This window comes from Hyaena hyaena, unplaced genomic scaffold (assembly GCF_003009895.1).
Source record: "Hyaena hyaena isolate Hyena2069 unplaced genomic scaffold, ASM300989v1 scaffold_647, whole genome shotgun sequence".
NCBI classification, from domain to species: Eukaryota; Metazoa; Chordata; class Mammalia; order Carnivora; family Hyaenidae; genus Hyaena; species Hyaena hyaena.
The window spans coordinates 941,748-955,636 of record NW_024081281.1 but is presented as its reverse complement, the minus strand read 5'-3'; the positions used below and the strand labels follow the sequence as shown (position 1 = coordinate 955,636).

Here is a 13,889-nt window from a genome sequence, read left to right as displayed (position 1 = left end):
GCCACTTTTCATGGTATTAAGTGATCCTTTAAAGCATGTAGAATGATTTGCATAAGACCTCAGACCAGGAGGTACTAAAATAACTCCTGATTCATGACTCATTTTTACCATACCTTGAGACAATTTAATTTCCTTTTTTTTTCCCTAGCTATTTCTTTGGAATAGATCACTTTTTTCTTCAAACGTGGGCTCTCATTTCTTCAACAATAAGACATAGATATTTGCTTGGTTTGAGGAAAACATTTAGATTGATATTTATGAAAAGCTTTGAAGATAGGCTACATGAGTCCTAAAGATGATTAATACCCGACAGAGAGGAGCTCCGTGACGCACCAGCTGACGTTTATGTTGAAGACTACTCCTCTACAAAATTAAATACCAATCAACTCCTAGTGGGTTGCAAAGTGCTCCAATTAATAAGCAAACTTAATATAGGTAATTGTCAGACTGCTTTCCTTCCTTGCTGAGAGCATAATACTTTCAGAAACTAATCAAGAGGTAATGAGTGGAAGAGTCTCTTCCTTTCCAACTCTCCCTATTAATTTGGTTCCTTCATTCAAAATTCAAAATGGATTATTCATTTGTAATTCAAAATTGGTTTATATAAAGAAGGCATAGTTCTGGTCTCGATGGGGACACATGGACAATATCAATACAATTTTAGTTTTATGATTCAGAACACCAGCTATTAATAAAAGTTTTGGTAATTGAATAGCATAGATTTGACTTTACATCTCGTTTGTTCAGTAGAACTCTGTTGTTCAATATCTGCATATAAATATACAGCTAAGATCTTCATTGTTATTTTTAGAACTGCAGAGGACATGAGAAATACTAGGAATCAAACTAAACGTAAATAAAGATAGTAGTTTTAAAGTCTAAATTTTTACCAAGTAAGAGTTAATTATAAGAACCCACTTTTTAAGTCTGTGTTAAATATTAGCATTTTAAGATCAGTATTTTTGAAATAGCAAATGGAAAACATGCAGTAGACTTTTACTGTACCATAGGGGACCGTGGATAAAGCTAAAAGGCAATGCCATTTACCTCTTCTGCACTGAGATTACCTTTGCATTGTAGAAATATCACATTTCTTTAATATTTCACAATTAGACCAAAAGATAAAAACTTGGTTTTGTACGTACAGGTTAAGTGTGTAAAAAAAGGCAGTTTTGTGTCCTTTCTGAAGTAAAAAAAATGACTTTTGCCAAATCATAGAGAGAAAGCCACATAAAAATGGATCTTTAGGGGTGCCTGGGTGGCTCGGACTTCGGCTCAGGTCATGATCTCACCTTTCATGGGTTCAAGCGCTGTGTTGGGCTCTATGCTGACAGCTCGGAGCCTGGATCCTGCTTCAGATTCCGTGTCTCCCTCTCTCTCTGCCCCTCCCCTGCTTGTTCTCAGTCTCTGTCTCTGTCTCTGCCTCAAAAATAAATAAACATTTAAAATATTTTTTTAAATGCACCTGTAAACATTTTTTAAGTGCAATTTTACCACTTTGGCCTTTGAAAAACAATCCTAATTCTAGGAATTGATTTTTAAAGGGAAGTTAAGTTTAAGGAAAGTACAGACTTAACAACGAATCAGATTTGCACCAAATCACCCAAATCCACTATATTAATGCAGACATAATGAAGTCCGATTTTTTGTTTATTGATTCCGCTTTATAAATGCCATTAACCTTTTGTTAGGACATAACTTGCTAGTTAATTTGTTTCAAAATGCAGTCTAATCATATAAGATTATATAAGATTTTTTTTTTAAATTTATTTCTAGGGTAGAGAGAGACAGCATGATCAGGGGAGGGTCAGAGAGAGAGGGAGATACAGACTCTGAAACAGCCTCCAGGCTCTGAGCTGGCAGTCAGCACAGAGCCCGACGCGGGGCTCGAACCCACAAACCGCGAGATCGTGACCTAAGCGAAAGTCGGACGCTTAACCAACTAAGCAACCCAGGCGCCCCAAATCATATAAGATTTTAAATTACTCTCGGGAATTGCTTAAAGACAAAAGATCTGTAAGGAACTCAGGAAGCCTCTGTGTTCGAGGTCATTAAGTCTGTGAGATGTGTTGCTACATAGGGGCTTCCAGAGAATTCAAACCTGTGATTGTCTCAGAATTCACGGTACAATTAGCATGAGGTGCAGTCGGCCATGTGAGGTTACATCCCAAGTGATTTTAAATATACGAAGAATTTGGGAACAACAAAATCTCTGAGGTGACCTCAGAATGCTACCAGGAAGGCAGGACTGTTAGGAGAGGCTGTAATTTAGGAGGCGGACGCCTGCCCATTTGCACCCTATCTTACCTGCAGCATGGCTTTGAGAAACACCTTGGTGAACTAAAGCCTTGTGATGGTTTACTATATATGTCAACTTGGCTGGGCCATGGGGTACCCACGGAGTGAGTCAAACACGATTTGGGGGGCTTCTCTGAAGGTGTTTTTGGATGAGATGTATACTTAAATCACAGACTGAGTAAAACAGGTGGGCTCCCCTAAGTGGGCCTCGTGCAATCAGTTGAAGGTCTGCGTACAACAAACAGGACGCCCCCGCCGTCAGCGACAGGTCGTTCTCTAGCTGACTGCCTTTGGGTTTCCTCGGCAGCATGCACCCTTCCTTCCTGACAGCCTGCAGATCAAAACCTCGACTCTCCCCGGGTCTCCTCCCCCGTCAGTCAGCCCGCCCTGCAGGTCTGAAACGAGCAGCCTTTATAATGATGTGAACAAACTGTTGTAGTCAATCTCTGTCCCTGCCCAGCTGCACCATATATATATGCACAGTTCCGTTTCTCTGGAGCACTCTGACTGCTACAGCCTCCGTGGATGACAGGGTCTGTAAGGCCACCACTGGAAGGAGTGCCGACCAACCACACGGGGCCATCGCAGGGACCTTGGCGAGCCTACCCCGGCAGCTGGTGACAGGGCTTTAGCATTTCTCGCCACAAAGCTCTTAAGATCGACTAACCTCCACTGTTCTTACTCCATGTCCGCCAAATAACCTTCTCGTAATTGAACATCCCATGTGCCTGATGGCATCAGCATACACTCAGCGTACAGGGCCGAGGCCCAGACCCTCGAGAATAATGAAATCATCACAGGAAACGCCAAACTGAGGGCTCTGTCTGGATGCCAGTCCGAGCCTCCAAACCAGCTTTCCCTTGTGTGACCTGATTCACGCATCTGAACATCAGAAAACTCGACAAAATCCTGAATCTTCTTTGCAACGTATTTATTTTCTTCGGATGTGTTAACAGGTTTTCTAAACCACCACCACAGCCGGTTAGCGTTTAATTATTCGGACTGAAGAATTACCGCACAGGTGGCGGGGAAGGGCCGTATATACATATCCTTTCCAAAGCCATAAATCTTCATGGCCTTTTGAGAAAGCTGTAAAGCTGAGGCACAAAGTAGTCCTTGTAATGTCCGTCGATGAAACCTTTTCCGCTGTTATGCACAAACCAACAGGGCACCTCTGTTCCGGACACTTGGTCTGTTCTATAGTCCTTCTGAAGGCCTCTGCGGGGAAGACGGGGAGTATGGTTAGGCTGGGCCGGCCTGCGTGTCTGGAAAGGAGACACTCTCCTTTGCTGTTCTTCATGCCCCTCCCAGCGCCACATCTGCTCGTGCCCACCCATCCCCCTCCCCAAGCTCCCCCCCATCATTCTTTTGGTCTTGGTGCTGGAAGGGCAAAGAATAAGCATTGTATCCTTAGACAATTCAAATAACCCTTTGGAGATTGGCCATATATATAGACTCTTCCAGCAAGGGAAAGAGTGCAAGTTAACTTTCAAGTGGAAAGAAAGCGGGAAGCAGATGCTGAACCTCTGTGGGCGAACCTCACAGGTCCCCTGCTGAATGAACCTTCACCACGAGGGTGAGCGTTCTATCCAAGGGTGATGCCAGCTATTCCTGAGAAATCCATGCCTTCACTTACAGGACGAAGAAGCCAATGATTTAAAAAGTTGTATGGTGGGGCCCCTGGGTGGCTCAGTCGGTTAAGCATCCGACTTCAGCTCAGGTCATGATCTCGCAGTTCGTGGGTTCAAGCCCCGCATTGGGCTCTGTGCTGACAGCTCAGAGCCTGGAGACTGTTTCAGATTCTGTGTCTCCCTCTCTCTCTGACTCTACCCTACTCGCTCGCTCTCTCTCTCTCTCTCTCTCTCAGAAATAAATAAAACATTAAAAAAATTTTTAAATAAAAAAATAAAAAAAGTTGTATGGTACATTGTCACTAATGAGCTTTAAAATACCTCTGAAAGCACACCACCCCCCTCCAACCCGAAGCCCCGGACAACTCAATCTCCGTTCCGCATTTCGAGGTGCTTCCAATTGATGGACTGGGGGCCCAGCAGTTACCTTTGTCATTAGAGTAAAGCAGGTGTGCGTTCACCAACCTCAGATGATGTATTTTTCCACCGTGAACCGTGCTCACCATTTCCTTACCAAACATGCTCACTGACGCCCACTGGTAACTCACTGGTCTCCAGTGAGCTGAATCCTCTTAGTGAGTGGTGCCCTCACTAAGAGCTCATCATCTGACTTCAGAAATCCATTTTGGTGGTGGTGTGTACAGCTTAATTATTATTACTGCAATGTTCTCACTTGCTGATGTGGAAGCCAATGACCTTTAGTGTGCAAAGAAAGTCATTTCTTATAAAGCAAAGTCGATGGCTTTGTAAAAAAAACAACAAAAAACCCTTAAAAAGCAAAAAAACAAAAGCAAAAAATCTGCTTTAAACTGTTATCAGATAAGCACAGGGGAGACGGCTGTAAAGTACTGGAAGAAATTTAAAAGACTGAGAAGAATGTTAACCCACACTCCAAGTATGGAGTCCTCACCTGGGAACGAAGCACGCGGAAATGGTTTGTGTAAGAAAGACTACACAAAAATGCGTTCAGTAGAGTCATACTCAAGAAAGTGGCTGCTGTCTTACATAAAATCATATATTCAGGGGTGCCTGAGTGGCTCAGTTGGTCGAGTGTCCGACTCTTGGTTTTGGCTCAGGTCATGATCCCAGGGTTGCGGGATCGAGCCCCACATTGGGCTCTGCACTGAGCAGGGAGTCTGCTTAATATTCTCTCTCTCCCTCTGCCCCTCTCCCCTACTCATGCTCGCTCTCTATCTCAAAAAAAAATAAAGAAAGAAAGAAAAGAAGAAAAGAAAAGAAAGAAAAAGATTTAAAAAATATATACATTCATTCTCTAGCACTATGGTTCACAGGCATTTGTGTGATTTCCTCTTTTGATCAGCTTTATCGATAATCCAACTTGTGACCATAAGGGCTTATAATGCATGGGGCGGAGACCGATGGCTCAATGTCTCTTGGCATTTTAAGGTCCCTGTTTGCATCAAGCCGGCGTCCCTGAAGCAGCCTTGTGCAGAGTGTGTATGTCTCCCTGATGAACTGTTTTGTCTGACACAGGGAGCACTTGAAACAGCTTTTCTTGCTTCGCTTTCACTGTGTGAGTTTACCCCGGAGGAGCGCTCTGGGTCGCTGCGATACGCATCCAAGGCCTACCTGGTGACAATCAGCCTGTGTCCTTTCACTTCCATGCTCGCCTCTGGCTTCTCGGGGTCCTTTCCCGGCCGCTCATTGAAGATCCGGATCTTTGGCTCCTGCATGAACTGGCCTAGCCACACAGAGTTCAGACTGATTTACATAGAAGCCCAGGGGCAAATAAAAACAACAGTCTTATCATCACTTGACCCAAACTGCATCTAGGTCTCCCTCTAGAATTTCTGGGGCCGAAAGACATGTTGAGAGGAAATGGGCAGAGCAATGGGAGGGATGGGCCCTTCCCAAGAGCACAGCAGGCTGCTCACCCCACGGTCATTCTACACACGAGGCTGACCCGCCTGGACGAGAGGTGGGAAGGAACGCCCTGATGGCTTGGGGTGAAGGTGAGCACCTGCGAGCATCGCTCACATCATAGAAACGAGTTTGGATGTCATAGTCCTATGCTTAAACTGGAACCATTCCTGAAAAAGTTCGGGCGCCTGGGTGGCCTGGGTGGCTCGGCCGGTGAAGCCGACTGATTTCAGCTCACGTCATAATCCCACAGTTCATAAGATGGAGCCCTGCATCAGGCTTTGTACTGACAGCTCGGAGACTGCTTGAGATCCTCTCCCTCTGCCCTCTCTCTCAGTCCCTCCCCAACTCACACATGAGCTCTCTGTCTCTCAAACTAAACAAACATTAAAAAAAAAAAAAAAAGGAGGGAAAGTTGACCTAGATGTCCGGCTTCTTATCACAGACTTCCCAAACCCATTCACCTCTCTTCAGTTATCAAAAAAGAATCTTCAATGTATAATCTAAAAATGGAAATGTTTCTCTAACTTGCCCTTGTATCTTCAGTGATGCTGAAATCCTGGTTCTGGGAAACCCTCATGCGCACCCTCAAATGGTCTTGGCTACAGCTTGACCCAGTCACTCGGCACGGCAACGTGGGGTTGTGCTAATCATGTGTGTTACCTTCTGTATATGAGACTTTGACATCTTAAAACCCTGACCGGCTGGGGAGAGACCGCCCCCTCCCTACCCAATTGTGAAAGACGGCAAAGGATGCAGACGGGAGCGTGCCCGTGGTGTGCAAGCTGGCCGTCCGGAGCTAGACCTCCGCTCGCTGGCCCGCACGGCCCAGAGGAAGTCGTTTCAGGCTCCAGGTACGTGGAGAGCACGGTGGAGCCCAAAGCCCACCCACATGACTCAAGCTGGCCAGCCCCAAACTGCCCTGCTCTGCCGTGTCTTTGCACAGAAACCCCGTGGAAGTGCTGGCCTCACCCTGAGGCATTGGCTCCCGATAGAACCTTTCCGTCAGTGGCACTGGCCCTTTCGCATCCTCGCTCAGCCACCTCTACACGTCAAGCCCCAGTCACAGAGGGTGGCTCCAACCCTTCTTTTGAGTCCATAGCTGTCACTGTCCCAAGTTCTAACCTCCAAAGTTGTTCGAGACTGAGAACGCGCCCCCCCACTTGCCAGATGGTCGATGGACACCATACCTATTAGTCCGTGTGCTTTAGGTGAAAACTTGTTTGTGGGGGGAATGTAGATTCCCAAAAAGTCTACATTGATTGGATGCTTCTTCCAAACGCGATGGAGTAACACAGAGAAGGACATGTCTTTATTCAGGGTGACGGTCACACTTTGCTCTTTCTTCACAGAGACAAGCACCCTGGTGTGAAAGCCAAAATGGGGTCAACGTTTCCAGAATGCACTGCTGAGGACACCATTCCTCCCACCCAACACGAGCTGGCCGTCCCTCCCTGGACAATCTCGCTAGTGGTCTAAGTCCTTTACAACATTTTTGTCACTGAATGTTTTCACTCCCAGCTCTGGAATTCTGTCAATTTATATGTTTGTAGAAAAACAATTCACAGGGGGGAGCCTGGGAGGCTCAGTCAGTTGGGAATCCAACTCTCGATTTTGGCTCGTCATGATCCCAGGGTGGTGAGATCGAACCCTGTACCCTGCACTGGACTCCCCATTGAGTGTGGAGCCTGCTTAAGATTCTCTCTCTCTCTCTCTCTCTCTCTCTCTCTCTCTGCCCCTCCCCCTGCTCATGCTCTCCCTAAAATTAAAATTAAAACAATTAACAGGTAATAATGGGAAAATATTACTCATAAGATACAATCACAGTGCTTCTGGGCACAGTCTGACATGGAGTTGACTGTGGATTTTTGATGGATTCATACACTTTTCCAATGCATATTTACTGAGTACCTACTATGTGCCAGGCTGTAGGCTGGCACTGAGACACACAGTGACCAAAAGACATGGACCCTGCTGCCGGGAACGGGGAAGCAGGTAACAAAGGTCTTTCTGAACCTCAAGGTCTTCACATTTAAGATGATGATTCTAAGTTCTGGTTTATATCACGGATTTCTGGATTTGTTATGTAGTCCCATGTGGAGGGCAGGCCCGAGTCCAGACGTGAGAATACTCGCCTCTGATTAATGCTGCGAGCCGTATCAGACCAGGACAGGGTGGACGTGCGGGAGCCCCGGCTCAGGGCGATGGTCTCAGTGCTGATTTCTATTTTCATGTCTTCACTTTGGAAATAAAACCCCAGTTTTCCGAAATAGGTTCTGAGTTTTTCATTCTGGGGCTTCTTGGCACCAATGAGCTGCCCGTTGACCAAAATCCCTATGGAACAAAACGTGGTTTTTTTTGGTCTCTCCATGCACCATTCTTTTGCCCTATGCGTACCATAATTCAAATTTATAAAACCTGACAGTATGGGAAAATTATTATTATTTTTTGCTTCACGGCTTATGTAACACTTTTTCTATGCAACCCTCACTTTATTTCTATGTCTTTCTATACAAATTAATTGTATCACGATAAGATCTGCTAGTTTACACTCAGTTTCTTGGCTACTGTAGTTCACTTAGGAATATATTTATAATTCACTTCTCATTAATTATTAGAGCTTGAAAAGTATAGGACTTCTATTAAGGGGAGAAAGAAAGAACTCCCACATAGTGACAGTGCAGCATGGTAATGATCTAATTGTTTAGTTCCAATATAGTATCTTTTAATTTTACCTAGTTCTGGATCAGAAACAAGGTTGAGGATTTTTCCAGGTTCTGAGTCAATATTGAAACAAACGTTCTTTTCACTTTTTGGTAGGTAAATGATGAAGTGTGGGTCATTTTCAACTGGAAAATAAACAGAAAAGGAAATCAAACAAAACCGTAGAGAGGAAGATGGCTTTGCACACGGTCCTTTACTCCTGAACACCTTTGATGTGACAAGAATAAATATCTATGGTGCCTTTACTATTTGCAGGGTTCTGTTCTCGGCGCTGGGGACCCAGTAGCCCAAACCCATTGTCCCTTCCCTATGGAGCTTAGTCAGAGTTCTAAGTTATCATACAAATGTGGTGTATACTTATTCTGAAGCTATCAGGCCAGAGATTTAAAAAAAGACAAAGAATAAGAAATGCACAATACACACTACATATACATGTATATATATAACATATATATACACTATGCATACATACACTACATATGTGTATATACACACAGTGAGTATTATATAGATAGATAAAGAGATATGTATTTTTAAAATAACCATATACAGTACATAAAGGTAAAGAAGACATAATATTATTTGTTGGCATGCAGATTGATATTAATCAAATCCAGCAGCAACGAGGCATCAAGTTACTCAAGAAAGAAGTCCTTTATTACTGGACAACTTATTCTGGCCTATCTTCCTTATTTGTTTGTTTGTTTATCATTCAACAAATATTTGGTGAGGGAAAAAAACCCAACTATGGCCAAAGCACTGAATTAGGCAATGCTTGGTATAGCTATAAATAAATCGTGGTCTTATTTATACCTTCAAGAAAGGTGCAGCTTCATGAAGGAGTGACCGAGATTCTCTCATTGACCAAACTCCATTTGGGATCCCCCGACTTTTTCAACTATGCCTCAACTTTTGGACTAACATGTCTGTCTCCGCATTGTCCTTTTTAGCAAGGCTCTGACTACATTGCTTTAGCTAGAATCCCCATCCTCCATATGGATCACCCTTGGTATCTAACCAGGTCCCTCATCCTTCATCGTCATCCAGGTGCTGTCTGGCCACCTGGCTGCCTTCCTGTTGGTCAGAATCCCCTTTACTCCTGATATTTCCTCTTGGTGATTTTCTACCCACTGCCTCCACCCTGTTTTTGTCTATAAGCTCCCACTTTCCCATGCCGTACTTGGAGCTGAGTCCCATCCTTCCCACCCAACTAGACCCCATTGCAGGGACCCCAGGTCCATCACAACAGCCACCCTTGAGTAAAGACTTCTTGATTGTGAGCTTCTACTAGGAACCCGGAACTGACTTCATAACCATCATACAGTTTATCATCATCCCCACCTTACAGGCGGGCTCACTGAGACCTGAAGAGGTTTCAGAGTCCGGCGCACTGTCCCGTGGGCAGAGTCTGACCCCAGAACAAGCAGTCTCACTCTCAAAGCCCGGTCCCCTTTCCCGTATCATCCAGCAGGCTGCAAACCCCGAGGATGCACTGCATTCTCACTGAAAAGAATACTGAAAACTAAGTTAGCTAGTTTCTCTCTCTCTCTCAAAACTAAATATTAAAAGTTTTAAAAAGAAAAAAAGAATTGTGAGGTTTAAACGCCCTAGGCTAGGGTATCTGGTTATGGCGGCACAAGCTGATTAATATGCAGGACAATGGGGCGCCTGGGTGGCTCAGCTGGTTGAGCGTCCAACTCATGTTTTCAGTTCAGACCATGATCTCAAGATCTGTGGGTTTCAGCCCCGAGTCGGTCTCTCTGCTGACATCATGGAGCTGGCTTGGGATTCTCTCCTCTCTCTCCCTCTCTCTCTCTACCCCTACCCTGCTTGTGCTTTCTCTCTCTCTCTCTCTCTCAAAATAAATAAATACACATTAAAAAAAAATTGTACGGAATGATCTTTCAAGGGAAGGCAATGATGCCTGGAAAAGCCGCCTGATTTCCCAGGACTTTGGTCACCTACATAAATGCTCTACAGGACTGTGAACCGACTGGGAGCTAGGACGTGGACGTGGCGCCGAAGGTCTCTTACCTCTCATCACATGTGGAGGAGGAGTTGCCTCGAGCACCTGAGCCCCCAGCACAGGCATCGGGATCATCGGCGTTGGGGAAGGGTGGACCCACGAGGGGACTGAACTCGGAGCGACTTTGCTGCCGTAGTACAGGGCGCCTGTGTAGAAAACGCTGCATGTATTAGATTCCGGGCTTATTTTCCCATAGAGATTCCTTACAAGTTCAAGACTGTTTTATGTAGACCCCAGAGGTTCTCAGCTAAGGTTTTCTCGCATTAATTTTATCCCCGAATTTTCTCTCTTCCAGCTCCTCCTGTCTGACGCCGTGTGGGCCTGCTATGGGGTTCTCCGCGGAGCACGGGGCTGGGGCTGTCCCTGTGTCTTCAGCAGAAGCCAAGGGGGTGACGTCCAGGCCAGCCCCTGGCAAATTCCAGGGTTACAGTCGGCCTCTGCCTGGATCTGTTCCTATTTCCTCACCAAACAGCAGTCTGAAAAATCTGGTTTCTCCACTAACGAGTTTCCCCTACTGGTTACCAAAAGTTCTTTTGGCTCTCTGACGTATAGGCAGTCTCCCTGTCTTCGGGAAACAAATGGCAGTCCGCCTAAGCATTTTATCTGGGTGATACAAAATCACTTACAACTGCCTGTTGATCTAGGGTGAGCTTCCCCCTAGATAAATTTAGCCGTGGGGCCCCAGGCTCTTATAACAGGGATGTCAGAAGTAAGAGTTCTAGGGCGACTGGGGGGCTGAGTCAGTCAAGCGCTCGACATGAAGCTCGAACTCCTGAACCATGAGATCATGACCAGAGCCCAAATCAAGAGTCGGACACTTAACCCACAGAGCCACCCAGGTGCCCCGTTCATGTATTTTTTTAATGGATGATGGAGAGTACTTATTCCATTTCATTGGATACACTTAAAACCGTGATGTAAAAGTGTTACTTTAAAAGTTCAACATTGGGGCGCCTGGGGGGCTCAGTCCGTTAAGCCTCCGACTTCACCTCAGGTCATGATCTCATGGTTCGTGGGTTTGAGCCCCGCATCGGGCTCTGTGCTGACTGCCAGCTCAGAGCCTGGAGCTGCTTCAGATTCTGTGTCTCCCTCTCTCTCTGACCCTCCCCTGCTCACGCTGTCTCTCTCTCTCTCAGAAATAAATAAAACATTAAAAACATTTTAAAGTTCAATATTTATAGTTTGCCCCAAAGTACATTCATTGCAACTATTTAATCATGGAGGGACAGGGTTCAATGTTCACTTAAAACGTGCATGCAGGATAGGTAGGTCTTAAGCATTCCTGCGGGACTTAAGTGAGCAAAAATGTTCTAAGATCAAAGCGATAAACTATCCCAGGTAACTGGGCAGGAAGAGCTCGGACACGTGGGGCCCCGGGCCTGGGAGCAAGAGGCAGGCTGCAGGGGGAGAGGAGCAGAGGCGGGGGGACCCCGACTTAGGGTCGCCCGCGTCCTCCTCCGCCGCGAGAAACACCCACCTGAGCAGCAGGAATGGTCTTGCGGGGGGGCGTCCGCCAGCATGCGCTCATCCCCCGCCTCGTTCTCAATCACCATGGCGGTGAGCGGCGTCACTAGGTGATGTTCCAGAGACATCTGCAGGATTGATTTTGTGATTTTCCTCTTGGCGGCAGCTGTGGGAGCCAGGCTTCTGTAGTTAGGAAGTAGATGCATTTGACAACATGAAGATACACACACACACACACGCACACACCACCCACCAATTCTGGGCTCAACCAGGACCCCGCGGACCACAAGGTAAACTAGAGCTAACTGGCTGCACAAGGCTAGTAGTGTATTCAGCCATGCAGTCCTAAGGATATTTTGTTAGTAGATTTTATTTTTCAGAGCAGATTGGGGGTCACAATAAAATCAAGATGAAGGTACGGAGATTTCCCACGCTCCACAGTGCCCCCCGCTGTCAACATGCTCCACTGGAGCGGCGTATTTGTTGCAACTGATGAACTGACGTTGACACATCGTCATGACCCAAAGTCCACAGTTGACATTACAGTTTGCTCATGGTGGTGGACAGTCTTTGGTGGTGGGGGCTTTGACAAACGTGTAACGACCTGCATCCGCCACTGTGGTATCACACAGAGCAGTTCCACTGCCCTAAAGTCTCCTGGGCTCTGCCTGCCCATCCTTCCTGCCCCCCAATCCCTGACAAAGTGCTGATCTGTTTTACAGGGACCGTTTTTTTAAAAAAATCAATATTTAACTTCAGCAATTTGCTGTCTGTGTGTAATTTTGCTGTGAATGCACTCAGTATGCTTCTGTGAAGGGGCAGGGATATTTCTTGCTCATTTCAAAGCACCATGTCTGTTTTGTGATCTTACGAACATCATGGGTTTTCTCTGTGAGTAGGTCATACAACCGGATTTCATTTCTGGCCCCCCCCCCCCAGATCACATGACTCTGTTCCGTCTCACCAGTGTTCTGATCTAATAGGGAGAATGGGGCTAGGGCATCATAATTCTCCTTTCAGCACCTGCATGTTATTCTGATGCATGTGGTCAAAGAGCTAAACATTACTTAGAAGTATAGTTTTTAGGGGCGCCTGGGTGGCTCAATTGGTAAAGCACCCAGCATTAGCTCAGGTCATGATCTCATGGTTTATAGCTTCAAGCCCCGCGTCGGGCTCTATGCTGACAGCCCAGAGCCTGGAGCCTGCTTCAGATTTTGTGTCTCCCTCTCCCTCTGCCCCTCCGCCGCTCAGACTGTGTGTGTGTGTGTGTGTGTGTGTGTGTGTGTGTGTGTGTCTCAAAAATAAACATTAAAAAAAGATTTTTTAAAAAAAGAAGTGCAGTTTTTACACTGTAGAGTTTAAGAGTAGGTCACCTAAGAAGCCAACAATGAAATATGTAACTAGTATGTCACCCATCCTTATGTGTATTATAATCATAAACTTCTCTTTGTTTCTTTTAATAATCTTTTTAAAGTTTTATTTATTTATATAATCTCTATGCCCAAAGTGGGGCTCGAACTCATGACCCTGAGATCAAAAGTCACATGCGTTTCCAAGTGAGCCAGCCAGGCACCCCGTAAATTTCTCTTTGAACAATAGACTGTTTTCAAAAGAAAATACAAATGGATTACTGATACTCCCGGCCACACGGATGGACTCCACAGATATCTTGTTGAATGAAAGAAGCCAGAAATGGGAGAATACAGGTTGTATCATGAAATGAATTTCATCACAGGAAACTAATTGATGGCGACAGTGATTCCCACTGCAGGTGGGGGTAGGTGTTTGGTGGGAACTGAAGGGCAGACGTGTGCAGGGCAGACGTGTGCAGGGTAGAAGGTGTACAGGGCAGACGTGTGCAAGGT

At 45.7% G+C, this 13,889-nt stretch overlaps 1 protein-coding gene across 1 annotated transcript in view; it reads right to left on the bottom strand.

The window, feature by feature from the left end:
• Positions 1 to 3,212: 3,212 nt before the first annotated feature.
• Positions 3,213 to 13,889, bottom strand: part of ITIH2 (inter-alpha-trypsin inhibitor heavy chain 2) — a 34,868-nt gene continuing 24,191 nt past the window's right edge. The window contains exons 15-21 of the mRNA XM_039216653.1: positions 12,038 to 12,207; positions 10,569 to 10,706; positions 8,546 to 8,659; positions 7,946 to 8,144; positions 7,001 to 7,173; positions 5,520 to 5,631; positions 3,213 to 3,516 (exon numbers count right to left, since the gene is read on the bottom strand). Of these exons, the coding sequence (XP_039072584.1) occupies positions 3,369 to 3,516; positions 5,520 to 5,631; positions 7,001 to 7,173; positions 7,946 to 8,144; positions 8,546 to 8,659; positions 10,569 to 10,706; positions 12,038 to 12,207 (1,054 nt within the window). The 3' untranslated portion in view covers positions 3,213 to 3,368. The remainder of the gene's footprint in view (positions 3,517 to 5,519; positions 5,632 to 7,000; positions 7,174 to 7,945; positions 8,145 to 8,545; positions 8,660 to 10,568; positions 10,707 to 12,037; positions 12,208 to 13,889) is intronic.